The sequence below is a fragment of the Apaloderma vittatum genome, unplaced genomic scaffold (assembly GCF_000703405.1).
Source record: "Apaloderma vittatum isolate BGI_N311 unplaced genomic scaffold, ASM70340v1 scaffold31047, whole genome shotgun sequence".
In the NCBI taxonomy this organism is placed as follows: Eukaryota; Metazoa; Chordata; class Aves; order Trogoniformes; family Trogonidae; genus Apaloderma; species Apaloderma vittatum.
In genome coordinates this window covers 1-24,930 of record NW_009726165.1, presented here as the reverse complement: position 1 = coordinate 24,930, position 24,930 = coordinate 1, and the positions used below count along the sequence as shown (strand labels likewise).

Below are 24,930 nucleotides of genomic sequence, written 5' to 3'. Positions count from 1 at the left end.
GATTATTTAAATATTTTTTCCCCGTTTCCCAGTGATGTGCTTAATAATATGTAGAGTGCATATTCCTTCAAAATATACTATAAAAGTATCTTGGGAGTAAAAGTATTGTTTCAATTTTAACTAATAATGCTGGATTGCAGTCTTCCTTCAACACTTGCATGAATAAACATATAATATCAAAGACTGTCAGTATAGTAAAGGTTTTGACTAATAAAAAAATATCTCTGTGGAGATAAACTGTTCTGAAGATTTTGGAAAGAGCAATTTTTAAAGCTGTCATGCTGTGTTCTTGGTGTTACCTACTTGCATTTAAATATTTTTCTTTTGTTCGGGAGGCAGAATCTGGGAAACTGATCCCCACTGCTAACTGCAGGCTTTTATTACTTTGTGGAGCTGCTCATATGAGAAGAGTTATGTACTTAAATGCTCAAGTGCACCACTCTTAAGACAACCAATTTGATCAGTCAAAATCAGAGTTCTCAAAATTGTCTTCACAAGAAGCTTACGCTACGTCATTAATGTGAACAGAATTATGTTCCCAAAGAGGACAATGTGCCTGTGTTTTAAGGTGTTGTTATGATTCACCACAAAATAGAAAATGCCTCTTCAGCTGCAACAGTGACAAAGGTCGGAAAAGAATAAGTAGTCTTGTTTTTTCATTTTAAAAAACCCATTTTGGCCTTTAGTATGTGAAAAAATATTTCAGAACCCTTGTAAAGTCTGTATATACTGTGTTTGACTAAGATGATACTGCTCAGCGTAGCTTTTTAGCGGGTTTCTCAGAAATGTGTTAGTGCATTATAAAGACCTACGATGGGAGGCCATAGACTAGGGATGGGCGTTGGGATTTGTGAGCACTAATCACTAGATGAGATGTCAAATATGAGGTTTGGGTGGTCCTAGTGAGTGGAAGTCCTAACTAACTTCATCGTCTGAGGTCTCCTCAGAAGTCTGTTAATGTCCAGACATGGACCTGACAAAAGCTACTCACATTATTCATAGTAATAAAGATAGTCCAGAACAAGAAGAGGCCCTCAATTATTTCTGAGCAATGTTGTCAATTTAAGATGACAAATTAAGTGGCACTTGTCTTATCTTGTCATTTGTAATACAAACTGGTATCTAATTTATATGGAGCAGAGAAATATTTTAGATATTCATGCTATCTGTCTGAGAATGCTCATTTGGGAGAGGGCATAGAGGGGAGTTTGTATAATCTAGAAGAATGAAAACAAATAGCAAATACTTCTGTGTCTTGGTCTCCTAAAACTCCAGCACATTTTGTTTCCTAGTCTCTGAGCCCATAGCTTCACAGTTGAAGAAAAGTATTAATTACGCTGTTTCCCACCAAGTCATGAGAAAGTGCTGAAAAAGCACTTGAATTGGCAAATCTGCCATTGTCTTAATAGACTTTTACTGGGACAGTTTGAATTTTAAATGAATCTGTTATGCAAGAAAGAGAATCCAGGTCAGTCCTTATGTATAATGGATTTACCATACCAGTCAAAAATAACTTTATTTAAAGCTTGCTTTTCATAGTTAAATGGGTAATTAGAACACTACTGCTGTGATGAGTGTTAGCAAAACCACCAGTTGCTTGTCCTACTTCTCCATCCTTGATGAACACTTAACACCATCACAAAACATATGGAGAGGATAAATAAAAAATACTGTTTTGTTATTACTTCTTAAGCTGTACTGTACTTTCCAGTCAACTTGCAGTTACACAAGTGATGGTGTTTGAACACTGTGTTTAATGCACTGTTCAGCTTTAAACAGCTGTATGTGTACAAGATGAGCAGGGTCTGCATGTCATCATTTGAGTTAAACATTGGTGCAACTTTGATGCGAATACCTTAAATAATTATCCTTCTTCAATAGATGTCTGTTTGTCTGTATTTAAATGAAATCCCCAACAAAGATGGTAGCAACTTTGCTTATTTACCTACTTAATCATCTCACCTTCCAAGTGTCTTCAGCTGATTTGAGGCCGTGCTGCCAAGGCCTCGGCATGTAGCTTCTGTTAGGCCAGGATGCTGGCAGGGTCTGTATTTTGAGATGCAGCATCTCTTTGTAGAGAACAGCTGGGACGATGTTTCTATAGAAATGAGCTTTGCTGGCATTTGTGAGAAGCGCTTTCGTAAATAACTGTTCTGAGCAGGGATGGGTGAGCTTTCCAGGTTAAAACTAGCCCTTTCAGCATTGTGGTTCCCAAGAAAACAGCATGATTTACTTCTGTTACTGACTATGAAACGAAGCATTTGGTTTTGAGTGGTGAAATTGGACACTGGCTAAGTTTTCATATGGGCTCTACATATAACCTGTTTTAAAGAACACTGCAGGTATCCTAATTACAGGATTACATATTTTGTAGCTCATCATGTTCATCTGAGAGGTAGTGACTTTTGATTAAAACTGTAGGTAGAAAAAAAGCACTTAGAAATTTGTTGCATATGTACCCTGGAGAGTTGAACAGACAAAGCGAACTGCCAAGATTGACAGTGTAGGTCTGTTTATCAGGGACTCATAAAATCCAGTGCCTCTTTGCTGTTCTGAAATGGTTATTATTGTTATTTGTATGTCATTGGAATGAGTCTCAGCATTTTATACCTAACTAGCTCCATATGTCATCCTGAGAACAGGCTGTTTCTTATAGGAAATGTAAATCGGTCATTGTGTATTTTGTCCTTTTGTGTGTCTCTTCCTCATTCAAATAAAAACTTTCACTGGGTATTTTAAGACACAAAAAAATTTACTTATATAGAGGAAATTCTATCTCAAAAGTGTGCATCTCTTTTTTTTCACTGTTCCATCACAGTACTTTTAACATGATCTGGGACAGCTGGTGGTATATGATTAGGAAGAAGCCTTTTGCAGACTTGTCTTTTGTTGACTGTTTGGCAGGGGATGTTTCTGGTGTCTTGGGCAGTGACCAGTTAGTAGCTTTTTCTTGCTTTCGCTTTTAGTGATGTGTAAGTGAATGGAAACCATTAGCTCATTTCAGATAGAAATTTTCTGTTACTGCAGACCTAGATTTGAATCAAAACACATCAAGATGAAAGGCTCTATAACTCAGTACTAGTCCCCTGAGCCTTCCAGGCTGTTCTTGTCCTTTTTTAAGTTAGTGCGTGTCCTGTAATGGGAAAAAGAATTATTTACAGTTCGGTTTCTCCCCAGCATAATCAGTTATGTTTGAATTGGTTTGGAGTCTTTTCTGTAAATTTATTCTTAGCAGTGCAGGAAGAATTTAATTTGCTTTTTGTGGTTTTTTTTCCTACTCTGCAGTAGCAAGAGTTAACAATAAGAAGCAGAGATTCTAAGATGCAGTACAGGAATTACCGTTCTCTGTCATTTGTGGTTTAAGAAAAGAGGGTGGTATTCAGCTCTTGAAAGGGCTTTAATGAATACTGTTGGGTGGTTTTGAAAGCTAATGGTCAGGAGGAGAGCAACAGAAACAGCCTGGGAGCTTTTAGGGTAAACTGATTAGCATTTCTCCTGATTGAGGTGATTGTTTCACCTCCTCTTTTTATCTCGGGATTTTTCACTGTCTGTTGCCTTTTGTTTATATTCAAACGACATACCGTTAAAGAAGCCTTTTTTAATGTGAATGCAACGCTTTCTCCCCTCCTTCTGTAGAAAATCTGCTTGCCACAGACAGGCAGAGCATGTGTTTCTCTTGTCTTGGTTGGGTGCACAAATCTTCTTTTATGTGTGCTGCTTCTTACGCTGTTGCCTAGACGATCACTGGCTTTCACTGAGGATGTCTGGTTCTCGTAAAGAGTTTGACGTGAAGCAGATTTTAAAAATCAGATGGAGGTGGTTTGGTCATCAGGCGTCAGCCCCTAATTCTGCAATTGAAAACCACCAGGGAGACTTCTGGAACAGAGCACAAAATGTAACAACTGGTGGCACAAAGTTTTTAGATTCAGGTAACCTACCTTTAACAGCAGTTGGTTACAGAAGGTCCAGCCAACAGGATTTCCAGAATTCACCTCCTTGGCCAATGGCATCCACCTCAGAAATCCCTACCTTTGAATTCTCAGCAGAAGACCGTGGAGGTGCACGTTGGCTTGACAGACAAGAAACAGATGACAGAGCGAGTGAAGAAGAAAATGAATCGGATAGCAGTTCGTGCAGGTTAATTATCATTTTTCTATTGTGAGAAATGTGTTTTCATTTCATGTTTACAGATGGCATACATATATAGACTAGCCTTTATTCTGGACTAAAATGCTACAGAAACCAACCAGCTGTGCATCAGAAACAGAAAATGATTTATAATCAGGATTCTATGTGTTTACTAGGACCTTTTTATAAGGTAACTTTAGTTGATGTCAATAAATGAAGGGCAAAGATGCATGCGTTTATGTTTTAAATAGTATACCAAGTATATGCTGCTGTGAACGAGGTACTGTCCGTTCCACAATAATGTTACAGCATGCTTTCTGAATTATTTTGAAGTGACACTGATTGTCTAGTTATGCTGGCAAATAGTCCCGTGCCAGTTAAGAGAAAACTATGAAAGTGTAAGCTTCTTGTGACTCTTATCTGATGTTTCTATATGTTTCTGTAGATGAGGGAGATGAAACTGTAAAAAAAAAAAAAATCTAATCTTTGTTTTATAGTCTTAAGCATTTTTTTCTTGTGCAGATGCAACTTGAAGGAAAGCAGTCATCTACTGAAAGCCAGTTACCTTGTGCTTTAAAATGATTGCAGTTATCTGTCCAGGTGTCTTAAATGGTGTAACTAGCTTAAAGAGAAAGAATGGGTTTATTGTGTCTATAAAGATGTTTTGGTGCTTTTTCTCTTACATGTTGTTACTAAAGATGAAACTGTAAATTTTTTTCTTAAATGAAAAGTGTTTACCATTTGTTGTAAATTAGGCAAGTCAATGATCTTTCTTGTTAATTATCAGTTTAATTCTTTTATTCTCTTCTACTACGTAAGTCCGCCATTCTTCACTAAAAGTATTTTTTCCTGTTTTATAGTGCACATAGTGCATAATAGATAGCTTACCACTTCAAGTAAATTTTAGGATGTTTGCTTTCTCACTTTTGAAATAATTTTGTGGTGATTTCAGAAAGTACAGCTCTGCAAAAGGGTACCCTGTTTAATAAAGCCTATTAAGGACAGATTAATCTAGTTCTAACAGTTTTAGTGTTTTGCATTCCCTGGGAGATGAATTAATTTACTGCAGGGACAAACTAGTCCACAGTATAAACACTAGCTGTTTATGGTTTATGTAAGCTTTAGAGATTCAAGGAAAGGAGGGAGGGTATAAATGCATAGGAGTCAACACATTATTTGTTTTTACCACCCAATAGCAAAGTACTAGAATTAAAGGAGATCCTGCATACAGCCTTACTGTGCTGCAACAACTATAGAGCTGTAAAAAATGTGTCTCTGAAGAAGTCCTATTTTAAGTGATATTCAGGTATGAATTTTTAAATAGCTGTGTCACTGGATAATATATGTGGTATAGGTGCTACATCACCTTCTATGTCAGTAATGTCTACTTGTATGAAATTTTTATGTATAACATTATCCCATATAGGATATGCTCAGCATAGCAAGACAATCAGTGTAGAAAACCATGGATGTTTCAGAGATAAACGTTTAGAGTGAAATTACTACAAATTTGTTCCTAATTGTGGGAGTAGAATTTACATATGACAAAACTAATTTGTTACTTTGTAGAATTTGAGAACTGCAAATACTTATTTAGGAATTGTGAGAAATCTATATAGCATTGGGGGTTTTTTGGTTGTGATGTTTTGGGTCTTTTTCAGACAGAGTTGTATACTACAGGAAATGCATGTAGGATTTGAACTTTAAATTCAAAGTATCTCTTTAATTATATGCCTAGTCATCTGTAACATTAAGAATGATTTGTAATTCCTTTATTGTCTTGTAGGTCTTGCTAGTGTTTTACTTTCATACTTTAAGTATTTTAGATAAATTTTTGGTTCAGTGTTGGTCCAATTTAATATGTAACTAAGGGTAATGTAGTAACTTGCTTTGTGTTGTTACCTGTATGTCTGGTCTCATTAGGAGAATGTACTTAAACCATGTTTTGTTCACTCTCTTTGTTAAGAATGTATAAGCTGTTGGGCAGACTAGAGAAGTCTGCCTAACGGCTGGATTTTTCCTTATATTAAGAACTTAATTAAATTGTCTTTTTCATTAGTCTAAAATACAGCTTCTTATTTATCCACTTGAGGAAAAAACCAAAATCCTAACGCTTTTCATCTCTGTGGCTTCCAGAGGGCTTTATTCCATATGAAACCCATTACCTCTGTTAGGATCAAACTGTGTGCATGAAAAAATCCTTTGTTTAAGATTTTTTTTTGTAGAAGCTAGAGTTCCTTACTTCTTTGCTCCTCTGTAACTTATTGCCCAGTTACAAGCCCTAAAAGCATAAAGTTGTAGAAGCACCTCTACTACTTTGTGTTTGTCAGTCATCCTTCCTCTTTGTCATGTCATATAACACAGGTAGAAAAACATTTAGATTTGGTCTTTGTCATTATAAAAGCTGTAGATCCTTAGATGAGTCATTTAGACGACAGCCACTGTAGAATTAATTTCTTACTAGTGTAGAGTTTGGTGGCATAAGGAATAAGCACATTCCAAGTTTAGTAGCAGGTCTTTGACGAAGGAGCTTGTGGAGTCTGATGCTGTTCACATCATACTCCTGTGTGGTGTCTGTAACCACCGTTAGCTTAAATGATGTTTACTGGCCCACTGAGGTTTCAGTGCTTTTGCTGATTTTCATCTCCTGTATGTCCCCCCTGTTGCTGCTGATTTTAACTGTCCTACATTCTTGAGGCGATGATCATAATTTTGGATTTCTACACTTTTTAAAATTTTCCAACAGCTGTGCAGGCTCTTCTACGGCAATTTTAAGCCTATTAGTGATAGGTTTGTTTTTCTTAACTTACTGCATGTGCCTTACCAGCAGTCCACAGACCTTGAAGGCACGGTAGATATCAAGCTAAAAATATCTAGAGCTCACATAGTATGCAGAATATCGTATCCAGTTAATTTCACCTAAGCATGCATTAAAATATTGGAATTACTTTACTGTAGGTTTAAGTATGGAAATGTATTAAAATATACGGTAAATTGTGTATTTATATTTGAACATTAAATCAGTATTTCAGAATTCATCAGCTGTGTCCTAACCTTGACCACTTTAGTAAGATGTCTGTAATGAATTTTAAAACAAGATCTGAATGTACCAGGTAGTAGCTACTCTGTAGTATTGCTCTGTATCAACAGTCTGGGACTTAGTACATTGTAGCTTCCAGTCTAAGTCTGCCACCCCTACGGTTTTCAGTCTATAAAAATTTTTGATAGATCTTTCCTTTCACATCAATCTTACTGATCTTTGAGGCTCTGGATTTTTTAGGACACTCAGTTATGCTGTGTATTTCTGTATATCTTCTATCACAAAATAATGCAAACTGTCAAATAAGAACAGTTTGTAGATTCCCTAATTGTGGCATGTAAGTAGTATTGAAAAAATCAAAGAGTGTTTTTTGTTAGATATTTGTGTAAATGAGACAAAAATAACAAACTTTGGTTTTGAAAGAAAAATTTCTTACAGGGGAGAATCTCTAGTGTTCTCTTTTCCATGCTACTGCTAGAATTCTTCAATTTTCCTCTATGCCTGTTACATCTTCACTTGGGTTATGTCTGTGCACTTTTGAAAAGAGTTAGAGCAGCACAATTACATAGCATCTGCGAGGCAGATTAATCCAGTAAGCTTGAACAGAAGATGCTGTAATGAAGATACGGTAACAAGAGGCTTCAGCATAGACTTTGCAAAGCCACAGGGGATTCCATCTATTTCTTTGGGTGGAATGGGCTGCCATGCAAGAAGATCGTGTTTTTGCAGTGAATGTCCTGCGCCTGGACTACATTACAGCTCAGTCAGCTACTGCCCTTCTCAATTGTGCTGCACCATAGATGTATCGAGGTAGTCTAAGTAGTTGTTTTCCAAACAGAATGGGTATTACCGGTGACATCTGTGTGGATATATGCATTCATTGCACTGACTCAAAGACATCTTTTAGAAGTAAGACAGGGAACATCAGTGCTAAGGTCTAGCTTAGACAGCTAGACAAAGGTCTAGCTGCAATGAAACATGCCTGCATTATTTTTTACCAAAATCAGAAACAAGTAAAGATGCAGTATTACGGATTAGCAGTCTGTGTGTACGTGCCTTTGTTGGGCCAGCATATGTAATGCTGGAGTCTTTGCTCTAGCATATGTAATGCTGGAGTCTGTGCTCTAGCTTTTTGCATTTGTTGGTACACGTGCTATTTAGATGAAGGTTAATGCAGCTGTGTTGGTGTTTGCTTGAACCTGTGCCTTTTGATTGCAAGACTGGAGTTCTGGCTATTGCTGTTGCTCCTTTCCCTAGCATAGAGTAAATCACCAGCCCTCAAGTTCACATGCATGTAGAGCTTTACTGTGCTCTTCAGGCTCTCCAGAGTCACTTTTCTCCTCTTTCTGTTACTTACCTTGAATTGTGATATGCTATGGATTTCTAGCAGGCTTTGTTGTTATCATCTATATCTTCCTCCTGCTGTTTATGCTCTTCCCAGCCTTTGGAAGACTGTTCTGATTTTTACCATTGCTTTTCCAAGAAATCTTTCAGCATTCTGTTTTTTCAACGAGCTCCGTTGTGGCTGAGGTTCTTGTCTTAGTGATTTTGAAGAAGGAAATATTTTACTTCTTACAAAGTATAATATGAAATCACAGAAGCCACATAAAAGCTGGCATATTATTACTTTTAGTAAGTTGTGTTCTGGTCTCTGCAATAAAATATCACCTAGCTTGAAGACAGCAGCGTAAACAACAAAATTGTTAGAAGTATGTTTTTAAAACTGTTTTGAAATGTTGTATATAAAACCTGCAATTCAGGAAGCCGTCTTAATGGAGCAAAAAAGTTGCAAAATTAAGATTAGTACAAAAATGCAAAAGATGTGTTTTAATATGTATCCTAATTTGTCCAAGGGGAGACATACTCTGTCTTTTCTAATGTGTATGACCTAAATGATTGACTGCCCTACCCTAAAGATGACTTCAAATTGCAACAGAACTTTTAATTGTGTTACCACCAAAAAATACCTGGAGATGATGGGTTTGTTATGCAGTGTCCTGTCTCAACATAGACAATGAGCTTACCTCTTTGGCTGCATAGCATTTATTTATTTATTTATTTATTATTTAATTTTTACTTAGGAAGTCCAGCTACTGGGTATTTGTCTGTTCTGGGAAGTGAATAAAGCCTTGGCTGGTTCTGAACAGTTGTGAAACTTACAGTTTATTGGTGATTCCCTAAATTCCATATGCAACATTTATCATTGCAAGGTTCTGCTTTGGTTAGTCATACATTGGCTTTTATTGATGTTATTTGATTTGCATTACAAGAACGTAAACAGGAGCATGTAATTTATAGTCAGGTACTATGCATTATTTTTCTTCTTTTTATTTTCTTCTGTAAATACAAGGCAGTCACACCTGTTTTCCTGCAGATGCTTAATCATTTTCATCACTTATGTCTAAACCTTTTTTATGATTTTGAATTATTTTGAGGTGTGAATAGAGCTAGTATTTCTGCTCTTCTTTGAAATGGCATGGTACTTAATTGTTTAAAAACTATTTGTATACATTGAGATGTCTCTATTGGTTTGTTGATTTTCTGTTTAATTACATGTAATTTTTTGAAGTGATACTCTCTATACATGAATTCAGGTTTAAAATGTTGATGTCAGGTACAGCATTTGCTGAGAAACAAAGTGGTGTTTAATTGGAAACAGAGTAGTGAGGACAAAAATGCGTATTTTTTTACCCGTCTCTACAGTTTTGCCAGCGTATCCTACTTCTAATGCTTTCATCTACTCCTGGTTTGTGTTAGAGAAAACATGCGCAAAACAGAATTTAAGCCAATTCTATGCACAGGTTACTCTCGCTCCAGTTCCCATTTTGCACCATTTTCAGTGTGTCTGTGAAAGCCGTTCGGTGCATAGTGCTGCCTGCAAACTGCAGTAGCGTTGATAGAATGTTTGCTTTTAGTTTGGTTTCCCAAAGGGAACAAGTCATGTTCTGCATTGCCTCTGCTTTGAAACCCACGGACCATTTCACCTTAATGTGAGGGTAGGTAGAAGCCTCAAAAATAATGCCACTCCTCACAAATGGCAGCTGGTTAATGGAGAGAAACTGAGCTTATTGCCACTGCTGGGAAAGGGTAGAATTCATGTGTGGCAGAGCCGGCTGCGCAGCGCAGCATCCTGGCACTCACGGTGTTTGCTGGCTCTTGCCTGGCGAGGCAATGCCTTGAGGAGTTGAGGGGAGAGCAGAGCTTGGCTTGTGCTGGTAGATAGAGGGGGAAAAGGAGACAGAGCGAAGAAATCTTTTGAAAGACAGACTTCATTTGTTGATTCTGTGAACCAGCCCGTTGAGTAGATACAGTAGCAGTATATTGGGGGTATTTTCTCTCTCAGGGTTTTGGAGATAGAAACCACATTGTAATGCTGCCTGACTCTTTTGTCCAGGCAAGGCTCTAGTTACCAGCTGCACTTCGACATGTTTCTGTGAAATGTGACTTGTTAATGCAAGCACATAAGCTGTTATTTGCTGCAAAAGGTTAGAAGAGACAAGGTGGTACATAAGGTCAATATCTGTACTACATACCCGTGATCTAACTGTGTCACAAAACTGGTTTTTTTCTTTTTTTTGGATCCATGGGATTTTATATTATCTTGTGGAGAAGTTGACCTTTTTTTTAGAAGTACAGATGAGGTTAAAGCTAAATTAGATGACCTGATCATGACAATAGAACAATTTTAAATAGAAGTGAATTTATGCATAATATTAAGAGATACTTTTTTCAGAGTTTGACATAGTTTTTTAAAAAAATATTAAAATTAATTTCAGATTTCAGGTTTTGTTTCTCTTTCTCTGTTTCAAAGTGAATAGTTTATGTATTTCAATTTTTTCTTAATGAGGAGGAATTATTTATTGCTCCATTTTTATTTCAAAGACAAAGCTGAAGACATTTAATCTAAAAGATGCCTTCCTAAAAATATAAGTAAAACTTCATAAAATAAAATGCTTGAAAAAAGTTTTGCAACCTTTGTTGTAGCCAAGGTTAATACTCACTGGAATTCAGAGGTTGTTAACTAACATGTGTGATTGCTATAAAATAACCATCGTAACACCTCCTTTAAAATTAACCTGAATGCTTTAAAATAATAAATCCTCATAGTAGGAGCAGATTGTGTTTCTCCGCAATAATATCTAAAAAACACCGATGTGTGTGTGAGGAAAGGGCATCTGTGTGTTACGGTTTGGTCTGATGTCGAAAATTGTTTAAGCTACAACAGTGAAGCCGGTAACGACAGCAGGAGAGGTATGAATTCAGCTCTCCAGGTGTCATCATCATATATGCTTTTACTTTTGAAACTTGTTTTACACCACTTTACTAGCCCAGTTAATTGCTTCATTGCTCTGTGATGAACTGTTATATTGGGCAGAACTCCTTCTTCCAAACATCCTACTTCAAGAAATAAAATCCTTTAAATATGAAGGTGTTTATGGCTTGGTTTATACATAATTTTAATTTCAAAAGGCATACTCTTACATATATTCTTTAATAGACAGAGAAGTTAGAGAAAGCTAGCATCTTGAGTATATGCATGTTTGTCTCCAAGGTAGTAAATTGTGTAGCTAGCACAGGAAAGATGTTGTCCTTAGAGTAACTTATATTTTTACAATCATCCTGAAATTGTACTGTACATAATAAAAACTGGTCAGCGCTAGGTAGCATCTTTTTCACATAAATAGAAAAAGAAAAGAAAGACCAAGAGAAGAGTCACTGAAGTTTGAGAACACAAAAAGGAAACCTTATCGACCAACATTCTAAGATACTTGTAATAGTGTTTCCACTCAATGTGTTAAAAATACTATCTTAAATCTTAACCCTAAAGGAATATGCAGAAAGGATTCTTTGTTGCACTTACCTTATGTGCTGACAGTCTCAGTCTTTCATGTAATTTTCTTAGCATGTATGAGATGTGCAGAATTAGCAATACCTCTAACCTATAGCAGGGGAAATTCACACTGTACTTGAAGATAGAGCCAAATAAATCCAAAAGGACCAGAAGCTGCCTTGATACTCAGGCCTGCAGGACCTCACACCTAGGTATTTGCTCTGAACATGGGATTCACAGGTCAGTGATAGATACCTGGGTTTCCTCTCTCTGGGTAGAGGGGGTGTGGGACAAGAATTTGGGAGGACATTTCAGGACTAGTGCTGGAGGAGAGAAAAGCAGGTCCTTCCTTTCTGCCTCCGTTCCTTCCTTGTTCATGTATTCTCCCCAGCTGTTACGGTGCAGCAAACTGAGTGGGGAAACAGATTGGTCAAACAGTTTTTGGAAGGAGGGAGACCTGAATATTTCATAACTAGTCATTGGGTAATAGGCGTACGTAGCCCTTGAAGCTATATCTTTCCTTTCTCACAAGTACCTCAGCTGTTAGACTGTCTCCTTCGTGTTCTCTTTATGGACCACTAAGTTTAATCTTTCTTTCCTTGTCCTTTTCCTTGCTTATGGAAAATAGTTTGTAAGTTACTAGCTAGATGACAGGTGTGGGACTGAACTTCTTCAGGTGTGAAGTTGGATCTGTTGTGTCCCGAATAAGCACTTTATCATGGGTAGTGGAAAATAGGCTGCAATTATTTTTCCTTATTGAACTGAAGTGGTGACTGCCACCGAGTCCTGTGTGGAATGTATGCATGACTAGTCTTGGGGCTGCTGGTGAGGATGAAGTGCGGCAAAGTGCTGACTTAGAAGGCTGATTTTTTCCATCCCCATACTAATTTGTTGCTTCTTCAGTTCTATCTGCACAACCCTTAATGGCTGTAATGTAAATCCTTAATGGCTCTAATGTAAATCAAATCCCTGATATAATGTAATTTTAAAAGAATCATTTATTAATGGGGTGAATTTGGGGAATCTGGGTTAAAATACAGTTCAACCAAAAAAAACCAAAACCAAACCAAACCCACCTGTTTCAACACAATTGTGAGTGTGATAAATTGTGGTAGGCAGCAAGAATTTCCCAAGCATTTTCTTGCTGAACAGCCCTCTGTTCTTTCCACCTCTGTTTCTTTAGCAGGGCTGCTGATTTAAGAGTTGCTTTCACTGAGTACTTCTTGCTTAATCACTATGGGAATGGCACCCAGTTTTGCCAACATAATGTTTGTTATAGTTACGTGTTACATTTTCACATATGTGAATTCCTTCATTCAGTTTTCAAAAAGGCCACAAAGAAAACTTGTTCCAGCTTGTCAGAGAGCTGGTGGTGGAGCAGAACAAGTGACTCACGGTGGGTGAGAAGAAGTTGACACAGCTTAAATAAAGAGCTAACCACAGCTTCTGGGAGTGCTGGTTGACAACTGGCTGAACATGAGCCAGCAGTGTGCCCAGGTGGCCCGGAAGGCCAGTGGCATCCTGGCTTGTATTGGGAACAGTGTGGGCAGCAGGAGCAGGGATGTGATTCTGCCCCTGTGCTCAGCACTGGTGAGGCCTCACCTCGAGCCCTGGGTGCAGGGCTGGGCCCCTCACTGCAAGAAAGACACTGAGGGGCTGGAGCGGGTCCAGAGGAGAGCAACGAGGCTGGGGAAGGGACTGGAGGGAAAGTCCCATGAGGAGAGGCTGAGGGAGCTGGGGGTGTTCAGCCTGGAGAAGAGGAGACTCAGGGGGGACCTCATCACTCTCTACAACTGCCTGAAGGGAGGTTGCAGTCAGGTGGGGGTCGGGCTCTTCTCCCGGGCAACCAGTGACAGGATGAGAGGGCACGGCCTGAAACTGCATCAGGGAAGGTTTAGGTTGGATCTCAGGAAGCATTTCCTCTCGGAGAGGGTGCTCAGGCACTGGGATGCACTGCCCAGGGAAGGGCTGGAGTCACTGTCCCTGGAGGTGTTTAAGGAGATGCTGGATGTGGCACTTAGTGCCGTGGTCTGGCCGATGTGGTGGTGCCGGGTCATCAGCTGGACTGGATGATCTCAGGGGGTCTTTTCCGGCCTCAACAATTCTGTGATTTTGTGATTCAGAAAGCGCATTTAAGAGCATGTTTTTCAGCTATCTAGGCATATAACAAAATCAAAAACAAACAAAAAAACAAAACGCAACAAAAAAACTTCAGGGGACATTTTCTGCTGAAAATTTAGACTTGGATTTTGAGGAGCTCTGTCTTGAAATGAGCTAAGTCTCTTGGTGGATTTAGCCCTAAGCATGCTGCCTGAAATAATGACATGTTTGTGAAAGCAGGGGTCTGGATGCAGATCATGTGAATCCGTGTCCTTTCAGATATTATAGGTAGGTCCAGAGTATTTTACAAATTGACTGCATTGTTGAAAATTAAGTAATAGTCAGTCAACTGTGAACAAGAAAAGATGCTGCCCTTGGTGTACATAATTAGGATTCATCTCCTTTATGTCCTAAGACCATGCATTCCTATTACATTTTCTCTGTTCCTCTTTTCTCCTAAGCTGCTGTGTGTATGGACAGGGATAATTTTTCTCCCCATCCACTCTTGCTTTTCCCCTGTGTTGACTTCTAACTGTGATGGATCTCATTTCAGACACATAAGGCTTCATGCAGTAGGAATGGTGATATAATGATGCATTTCTTGATGTTTTTTTCCATGCTGCATGTCCACACTTTTTTTTACTGTCCTTATATGCCAAGCCTGGTTCTAGCTGCCTTAGGCTAACTGTGAAGTCCTTAGCATGTGTTGCAGGAAGAGCTATCATTCCTTCCATTGATTTTGCAATTTGCAGGGTCTCAGTAGATGTCTGTTCTTTCTTAACCATCTGGCTGCTGTAGGTGCAATTACTGATTGATCTTTTTGTCTTGTTAGTTGAAAAGTGCAAAATTAACTGATTGTCCCTTTTTCACATGGGTTTAGATTAGGTTTGGAGGAAGAGAAGATGTATACGAAGAGAAATAAAATGGCAAGGGGATATATATCAAAATAAATTACGTACATCAGTTTTAAAATCACATGTGATTTTTATTTTGTCATCTGCAGATAGAATTGCTGCACCTTAATATTGTGTGAACTAAGGTTTCTGTTATTGTCTCCGGCAGAACTTCCAACAGCAGTCACACCTTATCATCTTGTCAAACTATGGAGCCCTGTACCTCAGATGAATTTTTTCAGGCTCTCAACCACGCTGAACAAACTTTTAAAAAGATGGAGAATTATCTTAGACACAAACAGCTATGTGATGTGGTGTTAGTTGCTGGTGATCGTAGAATTCCAGCTCACAGGTAAGTTAATTATAATTTGAAGTGACTTCATATTCATTTACAAATGCACCTTCAAAGCATGACTTTTGTTTTGCTTAAAAAAGATCAGAACGTGCTAAACAATTTAAAATACTTTAAACATGCTTATGTTTTTGACATTTATTTGGAAACTAAATGTTAACTTCTGCTGTATGTGATACAGCATCAAAAATAACTGCAATATTTTCATGTTCTGCTTTTTTGTTTTCAAGCATATATTAAGATATTTGCATAACAAAATAAACCCCCCAAAATCCCAACTGCACCCTCAATATTTTAAGTAGGTTTTTTTCTGTACCATAGAATGATGTAAAATTTTTTCCTATATTTTTTTCTTTTTGAACAGTTAAGTTGTTGGAGTCTCAATTAGCTTTCTTCTGCCTGCATAAAGTTTTTTTGCTCCCACAGGAAGAATCCTTTGATAGTAGACAACTGAAGACTGACAGTAGGTGTTAAATGGCTAAACTAGGTCAAATGTTACCCTATGTCATTTGCAAAATTAACAGATCATATAGCATGCCACTTAAAAGCTAGGGAAATACCAAAGATTGTGAAATAAAAGTCTGAATAAGTGAAGCATGTTTCAGTATTTAAGGCACAGTATTAATAGTTCAGATGGGAACCTAGGTATAATTAAGCTGTGGTTTTGTAAGATTAGGTCTACAACATAAATAGCAGCCTGAAGCGTTCCTCTTTTCCATTGCTCATTCCTACCACCACAGTGAAATTACAGTGTAATGCTGTAATAGTAATAAAAAGATGAGAAGAGGTTGCTGGTTTGTGTTCAGTATTTTTCTTAAAAAGCCAGTTCTCTGCGTTATTCAGTTATCATCCACAATGTTATGCTGACGCAACTGAGGGAATGATAGCACGGGGATGGGAACTGACTTGAGGAACAGGGAATGATGAAATTTCATTTGTAAACAATCAAGACTATCCCTGATTTTTCTATGTTGATTTAAGCAAATCCTACTACAATTACTGCTAAAATGGGTGGTCCTGCTCTCCACCCAACCCATGACCTGAATTCCTTTGTAAACACTTATAGCCAAATAGCTGTGGATGACATTGAATCCTTTTTGAAGAGACAATAGGGTGAGCAAGATGATTTGGCTTTTCCTGTGGCTGCAAAGCTGCTTAAGATTGGTCTTCAGTTTGTTCAAATTGGTTGCAAAACTGCATTGTCCCTGTGGAAAGAGGGAATCAAATTAAAACAGAATGCACACACCCTTAGTGGATTTGCACCTGCTGAAGTGACTTAGAAGTCAAATAGCTTTGGAGAGCTGCAACAAGAAAAATTGTGTTAATAATAAGGAAATAATTTTATTTCTTATGTGGCCAATGTATCGCCGTTGATGTATGACAGTTCTAGAGTATGGCTTATGTAGTAGTTAGAAAGTGTAGAAAGGATGCAGAATGGAAGATTTTTCTTATTTTTTTTTTTTGCAACAAGATAAACAGAAATACAGTGTGCTAAAACGTTCTTTCATGTGGTTCCTACCTGTTTCTCATTTATTTAAAGAACTGACTTTGCTCTTCCAGTTTTTGCTACTGTATCTATTTCTGTAGTGCATTAAGCATGTGTTACCACCTGTTATTTGCTCTGGTCTTCTCTTAAGAAACACCTTGCTGTAGTGATAGCTTTATATTAACAAGGTGCTATTGCTACTAACGGTGTGGTTGTTTTGAAAAAAAAAATTACTAAAGGTTATGTTGTAATCATCATTTCAGTGTCAGAAGCACCAAATGACTTTTGAAAGGTTTGATTTACCTGGAAGAGAGCTATAAATGAAAATAATTTTAACATAAGCATCCTACATATATTTTTAGGTATTTCTCGCTTTGAAACAAATTTTATTTAAATAAATGCAGTTCTATTAGTAGTGTGGGATATTGCCACTTTAATACATTCTTTTTATTACTGGCAACCTTTGGAATAAAAAATAGAAATTATCTGAAGCTACCAGTGTATTAATTAGGTGCTTCATACTAGGATGCACGAACTGTTCAGTATCTCCTTACACCTGCAGTAAATGCTAGTAGTGAGTTCTTTAGGATTGTTTTCAGCTGTTCCACAGCTACAAACAAGGATTTGCCTAGCAAGTGTCCCTTTTTTATCTTAAAGATGTTAAGAAGCTTCACATCATTCTGTCAGGTGAATCAGGTCAGGAGATACTAAATCTGTAAATTGCCAGGTTTGACAACTATCAGCATGTCATGTAATAATTGCTTTCAAGACCTAGAAAACTGTCTAGACGATGCAGCTTGTGGCAATTCCAAGGAATACAATTTAATTCAAACATGCAGCCCTGCTGACATGTATTTTACTGGCTATCTGTATAAAACTCATCAAAACAAGTTAAGTCATCATGGTGGATCTTTCTGGGTTTCGATCAGTACTAACCATAGAAATTAAAGGCATTAGTAGTACTGGCACCTCCTGTAAGGACAGGGAAACCTACTGAAACCCCCAGATTTTATCAATATTTAGCCCATAGCTGTTGAGTGGTTTTACTGGAGAGATTAATCGTTCAGACATCGTATAATCTCCCAGATGAAAAATTCCAGTATTCATGTGTTCCTTTTCTCTATGTCTTTCCTGTGGACTGAAAAGAGGAGGCAACCTACTGCATGTAATTCGGGAGCCAAATTCTTGTAATCTTAGCTATGTAGAATTGAGTATTTGGCAGTAGGTGGTGATTAGGTAAGGAGGAGGGTAAAGGTAAATATGTTCCACATCCATAGTCGATGAATACAGTGCCACCTGTTTTAAGGCTTTTTCTTGTGCCTTTTTTTTGTGTTGTTGTTGTTGTTGGGTTAGGGGGGGTTGTGGTTTTATTTTTTGGGGGGGGGTACTGTTAAGAGCCCTCTCTAATGTCAATATATACTGATTTCATAGGTATTTTAGTTGGGCCAATTATAAAAGAAATATTATTCTTAGGGGAAAAAAAGACTGCATACTCAGAATACAGAAAACATAGCTTTCTTCAGTTTCTAAACTGAGGAAAGGCAGGTTTTTTGTAGTACCAACAGTTCCCAGTGAACTCGTGATATGGATGAATATGATAATTTTAATTATTAATAAATAACACAAAGAGATTCTCTTTATATTAAATATTAACAGAACCATGATGGCTCTATTTAACAAGGAGATTGTGAATATGAATGTAGGCAATACAGTCATTACATAGATTTTCTTTTGAAAAATCATACTTGTCACTTAGGTCTTTTTAAGAAAAAGATCAAATATGGATGGGGAAAGTCTTTGCTGGATTATTCAGTTACATGAAGGTATCAGCTGCTTCACATTGTATAATCTGTATGTAGGAATGCAGGTTAATTTCAGGCAATCCGAAAAAGGTTGGAAGAAAAATCAGTTACTAGCTATGAGATTAAAAGATCAATGAACAAGGGAGTGTCAAATAGCATGAGTAAAGTAGTAATTGATTTTTATTGACTAGTGGGAAAAACATAGGACAAGAAGAGACCAGTTGGCTGAAAGTCTACCTCTGTTTTCTTTTATGGTGGCTCAGTGTCACCTTGATGCATTGTCGCTGTATCTTTTAATCCCCTTTCTTTCATTGGAAGAACTTCTCTCATTTAGATGAACTAAAAGTATGGATACCTGATCTAAGACTTTTCATTGTGAACATGCTTCTTGGCTAAAATCATTAGAAAAGTGTTATGATACAATATGCCAAAGCATAAACTATCAATCTACTCTTGGGCTGCGCACACCCTGTTTTGGCAGCCACAAATCACTCCCTGGAAGGCCCTTAACACTGTGAAGTACGTATGACCTCTCATGAATCTGAATGCAAGTTTGCAAAATGGTAAATGGATTGTGTTTCAAATTTCACATAATTTCTTCTGTAGGACTTATAGATTGGAAACCGCTGATATCAAACAGCTGATAGAAGGTGTTTCTGTGAAGCCTTGGGCTACTATGTGGCATTTCTTCAACAGCTGATGCTAGGATATGTACAGTCCAGCCATTTTCTAAATAGTAGTGCAACTAACTAATCTAGTTCCACTGCTGGGGGAAGAAAAAAAACTCACAAACACTCAACAGCAAACAAACCCCAAACTGTTTTAAGATTAAGTTTTAGGTTCTGTTTCCCATCACAGAGACTTTTCTTTATCAAACTCTACTCCGTTTGGAAGTCACTATTGCCAGAAGAAAATATTTTAAATTGTTTTGGTTTTTTTTAAAATTCTGAATTGGACCTACAAAGATACTTGGGTTAATCAAAACTGTCCATCTACCCATTTTCCCTTCCAATGAGAATCCCTATTTTGTACATACAAATTTGATCTTGTCAGCTCATTCTGACATCAAAAGCAGTTGCAGAAACTCTTCCTTGATGCTTACATTAATGTACTCTCTAATTTCACTAAACTTCTACAGATCTTTAGGAAGCAATATTTTCATTCAACTGTAGGTGTCATTAAACCTGCCTAGAAGTGATGCCTGGACCCTACCTTGGCAGAATGTTCTAATTTTTCTCAGCAAGTCAGCCACAGTGTAAATGTTTGGGGTTTTTTTTAAAGAACATGTTGTTCTTGAAATAAGAGAACATTATTTCTTGTTACAAAGCTTCAATCACACAAGATGTTAAAGTAAAATTAATCTGTTCCCTGTATACTCTTAATCCACCTGTTTCCTCAGCAATTATAAAAAAAGAATTGCTCTACTGTAGGCCTGACCAAATGGTCAATAGTCAGAAAATTAGCAGGAAAAAAAAGTAGTCGATATTAGTGAACAATTTATTATTTTGTAGTTGATTAACTAAGAGACCATTCTTTGTAGTTCATGACTTGTGTATGTACCTGCAAATCCTCCCCATTAATACACGTTTAAACTTACTTCTAAGCACTGGTGCTTGCCTTTTCAATTTTATGCTGTTTTGTGGTTCCTGACCTCTGTCATCTTAGCAAGCCAATATAATGACTCAACACAGAATAAACTGTCATTTTGTGAAGTATGAGGCTCACTGAATGTATGTGGAAGGGCTGTGGTAGTGTATTTGCAGTATGCTGGAACCTTGGGCCTGCTGTTTGTATAGCTCCGTACCTACACAGGTGCGTTTATATCTGAATTCCCTGCGAGCAGTACAGCAGTGAACGGCTGCAGCACAGAAATAGATCCCAACCACAAAGCTATTCCTGAAGGTCTCTTAGGGAAGAGACCAGCGCTCACCTCATAGATAGTTGGACTGGGTTTCATACAGCAGAACTGGGGACTGAATATGACTGAGAGAACTGGGGCTGTTTAGCCTTGAAAGGAGACGGCTGAGAGGGGACCTTATTAATGTGTATAAATATCTGAGGAGTGGTGTCAAGAAGAATGGGACAATCGCTTTTCAGTGGTGCTGAGCAATAGAACAGGGGTTTAAGTTAGAACACAGGAAGTTCCACCTCAGCATGAGGAGAAACTTTTTTACTGTGAGGGTGACAGAGCACTGGCACAGGCTGCCCAGAGAGGTTGTGGAGTCTCCTTCTCTGGAGACTTTCAAAACCCTCCTGGACACGTTCCTGTGTGGCTGCCCTTGGGGATCCTGCTCTGGCAGAGGGGATTGGACTAGATGATCTCTAGAGGTCCCTTTCAGTCCCGAACATTCTATGATTCTATGAATATTCCTGCTCCACATGAGTTCCTTTATCTTCCACTCCAGCCCTGTGAACATACACTGAGGCATCAAAACTCCTCCACATTTTGTGGAGTGGCGTTGTTACGTGTACTTGGTGTTTTACTCTCAGTAATCAAAAAAAATGCCTGGTGTGCACTGACATGTTCACTTAGTATCTTAAAATACTCAAAATTGTTATACAAATGGCTAAATGCATACCTACAAAAGAGATCTTCCTGTACCTTTTCCATGTTTACCGTGCCACGTTCTGTTACCATTATCAGTTAATGAATGCATATGTGTGCACTAAGAGTAAAAGCATTTTAAAGCACTTTGAAAAGGACTAGTAAGTCATTCTTTTACATTTAAAGAAATAACTGACATAATATAAATGGAAGTAAATTAAATTCTTTTAATATCCATTATATTTATTTATGTTTAATTTCCAATTTACATGTGTTTTTCTGGGTTGTTTCTGTGTTGGCTATTAAGAGTCATTGAGCTTTGAAAGGGTAATTCATTTACTTCAGCAGCAAATGTAGATTGGGTAACAGTACTTCATTATTCATAGAGGGGACCTAGAGCATGGAGCAGTTTGTCAATTTTTAAATGTTTTTCTCAATACAGTGTTTCTTCAAAGGGTGAAGTAATGAATCATAAATTAACAAATATCAGGTTGACTAAGTTGTTTTTCTTTTTGTTTTTGCTTCCTTTTCTCCTGCACGATATGCTCAGATTGGTTCTCTCCTCTGTTTCGGACTACTTTGCGGCGATGTTCACTAACGATGTGAGGGAAGCAAGACAGGAAGAAATCAAGATGGAAGGTGTGGAGCCAAATGCATTGTGGGCTCTGGTTCAATATGCATATACAGGTAATTAGAATGAAAATGGGAATTTCGCATAGTGAATTGTCCTCCTGGGAGTATTATATTCCATTACGAAATGTCAAATGCTCTGTAGGAATTATTCTTCATGTTATTTAACTCCTTATAAATAAATAAAAAGAACTCATCATTGCCAGTACCTAAGGCGACCTGGTAGGATATAGTTTCTCTGATAATACTATACTCAGTTAAAAAATTATGTGAATATTTCAGATGTATTGTGACTGACAAAAATTGAATCTCATTAGGATTCCTTTTCCTTACATCATTGTAGGGACTGATTTTGAAAAGCTATTTATCTGTTGCTGAAGGTAGTGTTTGCTAAGCCTTATATTCTGTCATATCATCCATAAATAATTCTTTTTTCCTCTGAGTTTTAGGGAACTTAACAAATGATATCAGCAAACTAACGTGATCTCCTTTTTAATGTTATTAGGTCGCCTTGAATTAAAAGAAGATAATATTGAGTGCCTGTTGTCTACAGCTTGCCTTCTTCAGCTCTCTCAGGTTGTAGAAGCATGCTGTAAATTCCTAATGAAGCAGCTTCACCCGTCCAATTGCCTTGGAATCCGATCTTTCGCTGATGCGCAGGGTTGCACTGACTTGCACAAGGTGGCTCACAATTACACTATGGTATGTTGTTATTTTAAGTTATTGTGTGCTTTATTTACTTAGGAAAATACAGAATGTTTTCCCTGAATAAAATACTAATGTTTTTCCCCGGAAAGCCTTGATCATTTTCCAAGCAAGAATGCACATATGTTCCGTGTGATGATAAATGGCAAAATTAAGTACAAAGTTTCTGGATTAGTGTTGGGAGGAAATAGGCAAGCATTACTATTCACTATAATGGTAATGGGATTTTGTGGTATGTGTTTAATAAAATAAGTCAAAAGATTGTTTATATTTCTGTCAGTCAAAAGCTACAAACTTAACAGTGGGCAAGCTGCTGTCAATTAGTCCAAAATCACACATTGTTAAATGAAACTGTAGAATTCTTGGTTTGTAATGAACTGGAGTAAACAAGTTCTGAGTTATACTTGGGGTATGACTGTGAGCATTTATCAGTGTAGATTCTGCATTATCCTTAATCTGATAGCACCAAACAATTTAATCTTAGGCTAGGCAATATGTGACTAAACACAAATTTACCAGTAGTATTTTCAGGATTAATTTATAGAAAGACTGATTTGCCAGCTTAATTAAACTTCATCTTTTTAATAGCCATCCTTTTATTTTAATGTAAAATGTTCTATTTTCCTTCTCACGAGCATATTTTAGTGATGTTATCAGCACAAGAAGGCAAGAGAATTCTCTCTGAGGCAAGTCAGTTCATCTGCTCTTTTCCAGTTTTGTGAGGCATTTTTCTCTCTTCTTGATGAAATTTCATCTACGTAAGCTCCTGGGACCTGAATGAGGGCGTGTAGACACTGCATGAGAGATGTGGGAATGAAGATAGTACTTCATTTGCCTGTGTGGCATGGCATTGCTGTTAAGCTATTGGCTTAGATCCAAAAGGTGTAGTTTCTGTTTTGTACTTGGTATTAGAAATCCATGGCTTTTCCTCTTGCCACCTTAGTTTTTGCTGGTTTAAAACCTTTTTTTGGTAATTATTTGTTCTTGGCTTAAAATAACTTAGTTTAATATGTGTAACAAATAGCTTTTTCTAATATATAAATGATACAATGTTCTTCCTCAGTGAGTGGATCTCTGATTTATTTACAGTCATGTACACACTGAAATTTACCAAACTATGGTAATAAATAGTGTGCAGATTGTTACTTACATGTTTCTTTTCTTGATCTTCATTATTGCTCCAGCAGTAATAAGGAGACTGCGTTAGGGAAATAGTCAGTTGAACCAGTAAAGAGAAACGTGGCTTTTGCCTTTGAGGAATATTAGAATCAACGTTGAGTGAGACAGGAATACAAAAAGTAGGTACAAAGAGAACCTCCCTTCTCTGACCTATTTGTTCTTTTTCAGAGTAAGCATTTATTTTGGTCTGTGCTGTTGTCACGTCTCTTCTAAGTGGACTGCCAAGATCAGAATGGTAATAAATGTTCGGCTAATGCATCTTTGAAGATGCATGTTAGGGATTATAGTCTTACTATTTTGACTGGCAGTTGAAGACTTCTGGTAGAAAGGGGTTGTGGGCTTCCTAAAAGATGTTCTTTCATAGCACCTATTTTTCTTTTGTTCAGACAACAGGAAAACAGTTGTATGTCTTTTGGCCGTTTGTTGTTTATTTCAGTGGCAAAATTGTTGCTTTTGAGACTTAGACGTGGATAAAATGCAAATTAGGTGGATTTTAAAAAGCCATTTTCAAAACTAATTAGTTGTGCTAGATGGATTCTTCCCAAGGCCTCTTTTAATGTTGTTTAGTTCCAACAGAGACATGAAATTGAATTTTAGTAATAATGAGTAATAGAGAAGCAGCTTCTTTAGTTTGAAATGACTGTTGCTATGGAAACAGCATAGAAATGTATAGTCCAATTGAATTTTCAATTAAAATAAATCCCCAAGTAATTTCATTTGTTTAAAAGCTGTTTGAAAAAGGAAAATGTTCCACAGCAGTAAGTGCTAGCCACTTGATACTCTTTCCATCAAGAAGTATTAGAGCGTAGGGGTTAAGCGCACCAGTAGCACCTGGAAATTCTGTTTGTTAAAACAATGGATTATTTTTATGCTGCAATGGGCAGCATAGAACAATGGGGGCTTATACTGAGGATAGTGTATACTTCTGTCTTTTTCATGGGATTTTGGTTCTTTTAAAGCACTTGCAGTAGCGAGTAATGAATAATATAAGATACTTAAAATTTAATTTATGTGTGGATTTTTCTGTGAGTTGCCATAAAATTGTTTTCCTGCAATTAAAACAGCTTCTCAGTTTTAAAAGTTTTTATGACACAATCTATAATTTGATAATTCTGCTTCATTAAAATAGTTCTTTACATGAAGACTAGAAATTCAGATGAAATGAGCATTTGGTTAACTCACTGCTTGATCCTTCAGTTTATCCTGGTATCATAGAATTATAGAATGTTTGGGGTTGGA

General features: G+C 37.3%; 1 protein-coding gene across 1 annotated transcript; it reads left to right on the top strand.

Annotated features, from left to right (window-relative positions):
• Positions 1–315: 315 nt before the first annotated feature.
• Positions 316–22,516, top strand: LOC104276762 (kelch-like protein 5; the record flags this gene model as incomplete). Its single annotated transcript, XM_009873188.1, has 5 exons — positions 316–335; positions 3,663–4,137; positions 15,162–15,344; positions 21,728–21,864; positions 22,313–22,516. Coding segments are annotated over exons 2-5 (901 nt in total), but the record flags the coding sequence as incomplete, so codon positions are not given.
• Positions 22,517–24,930: the final 2,414 nt, after the last annotated feature.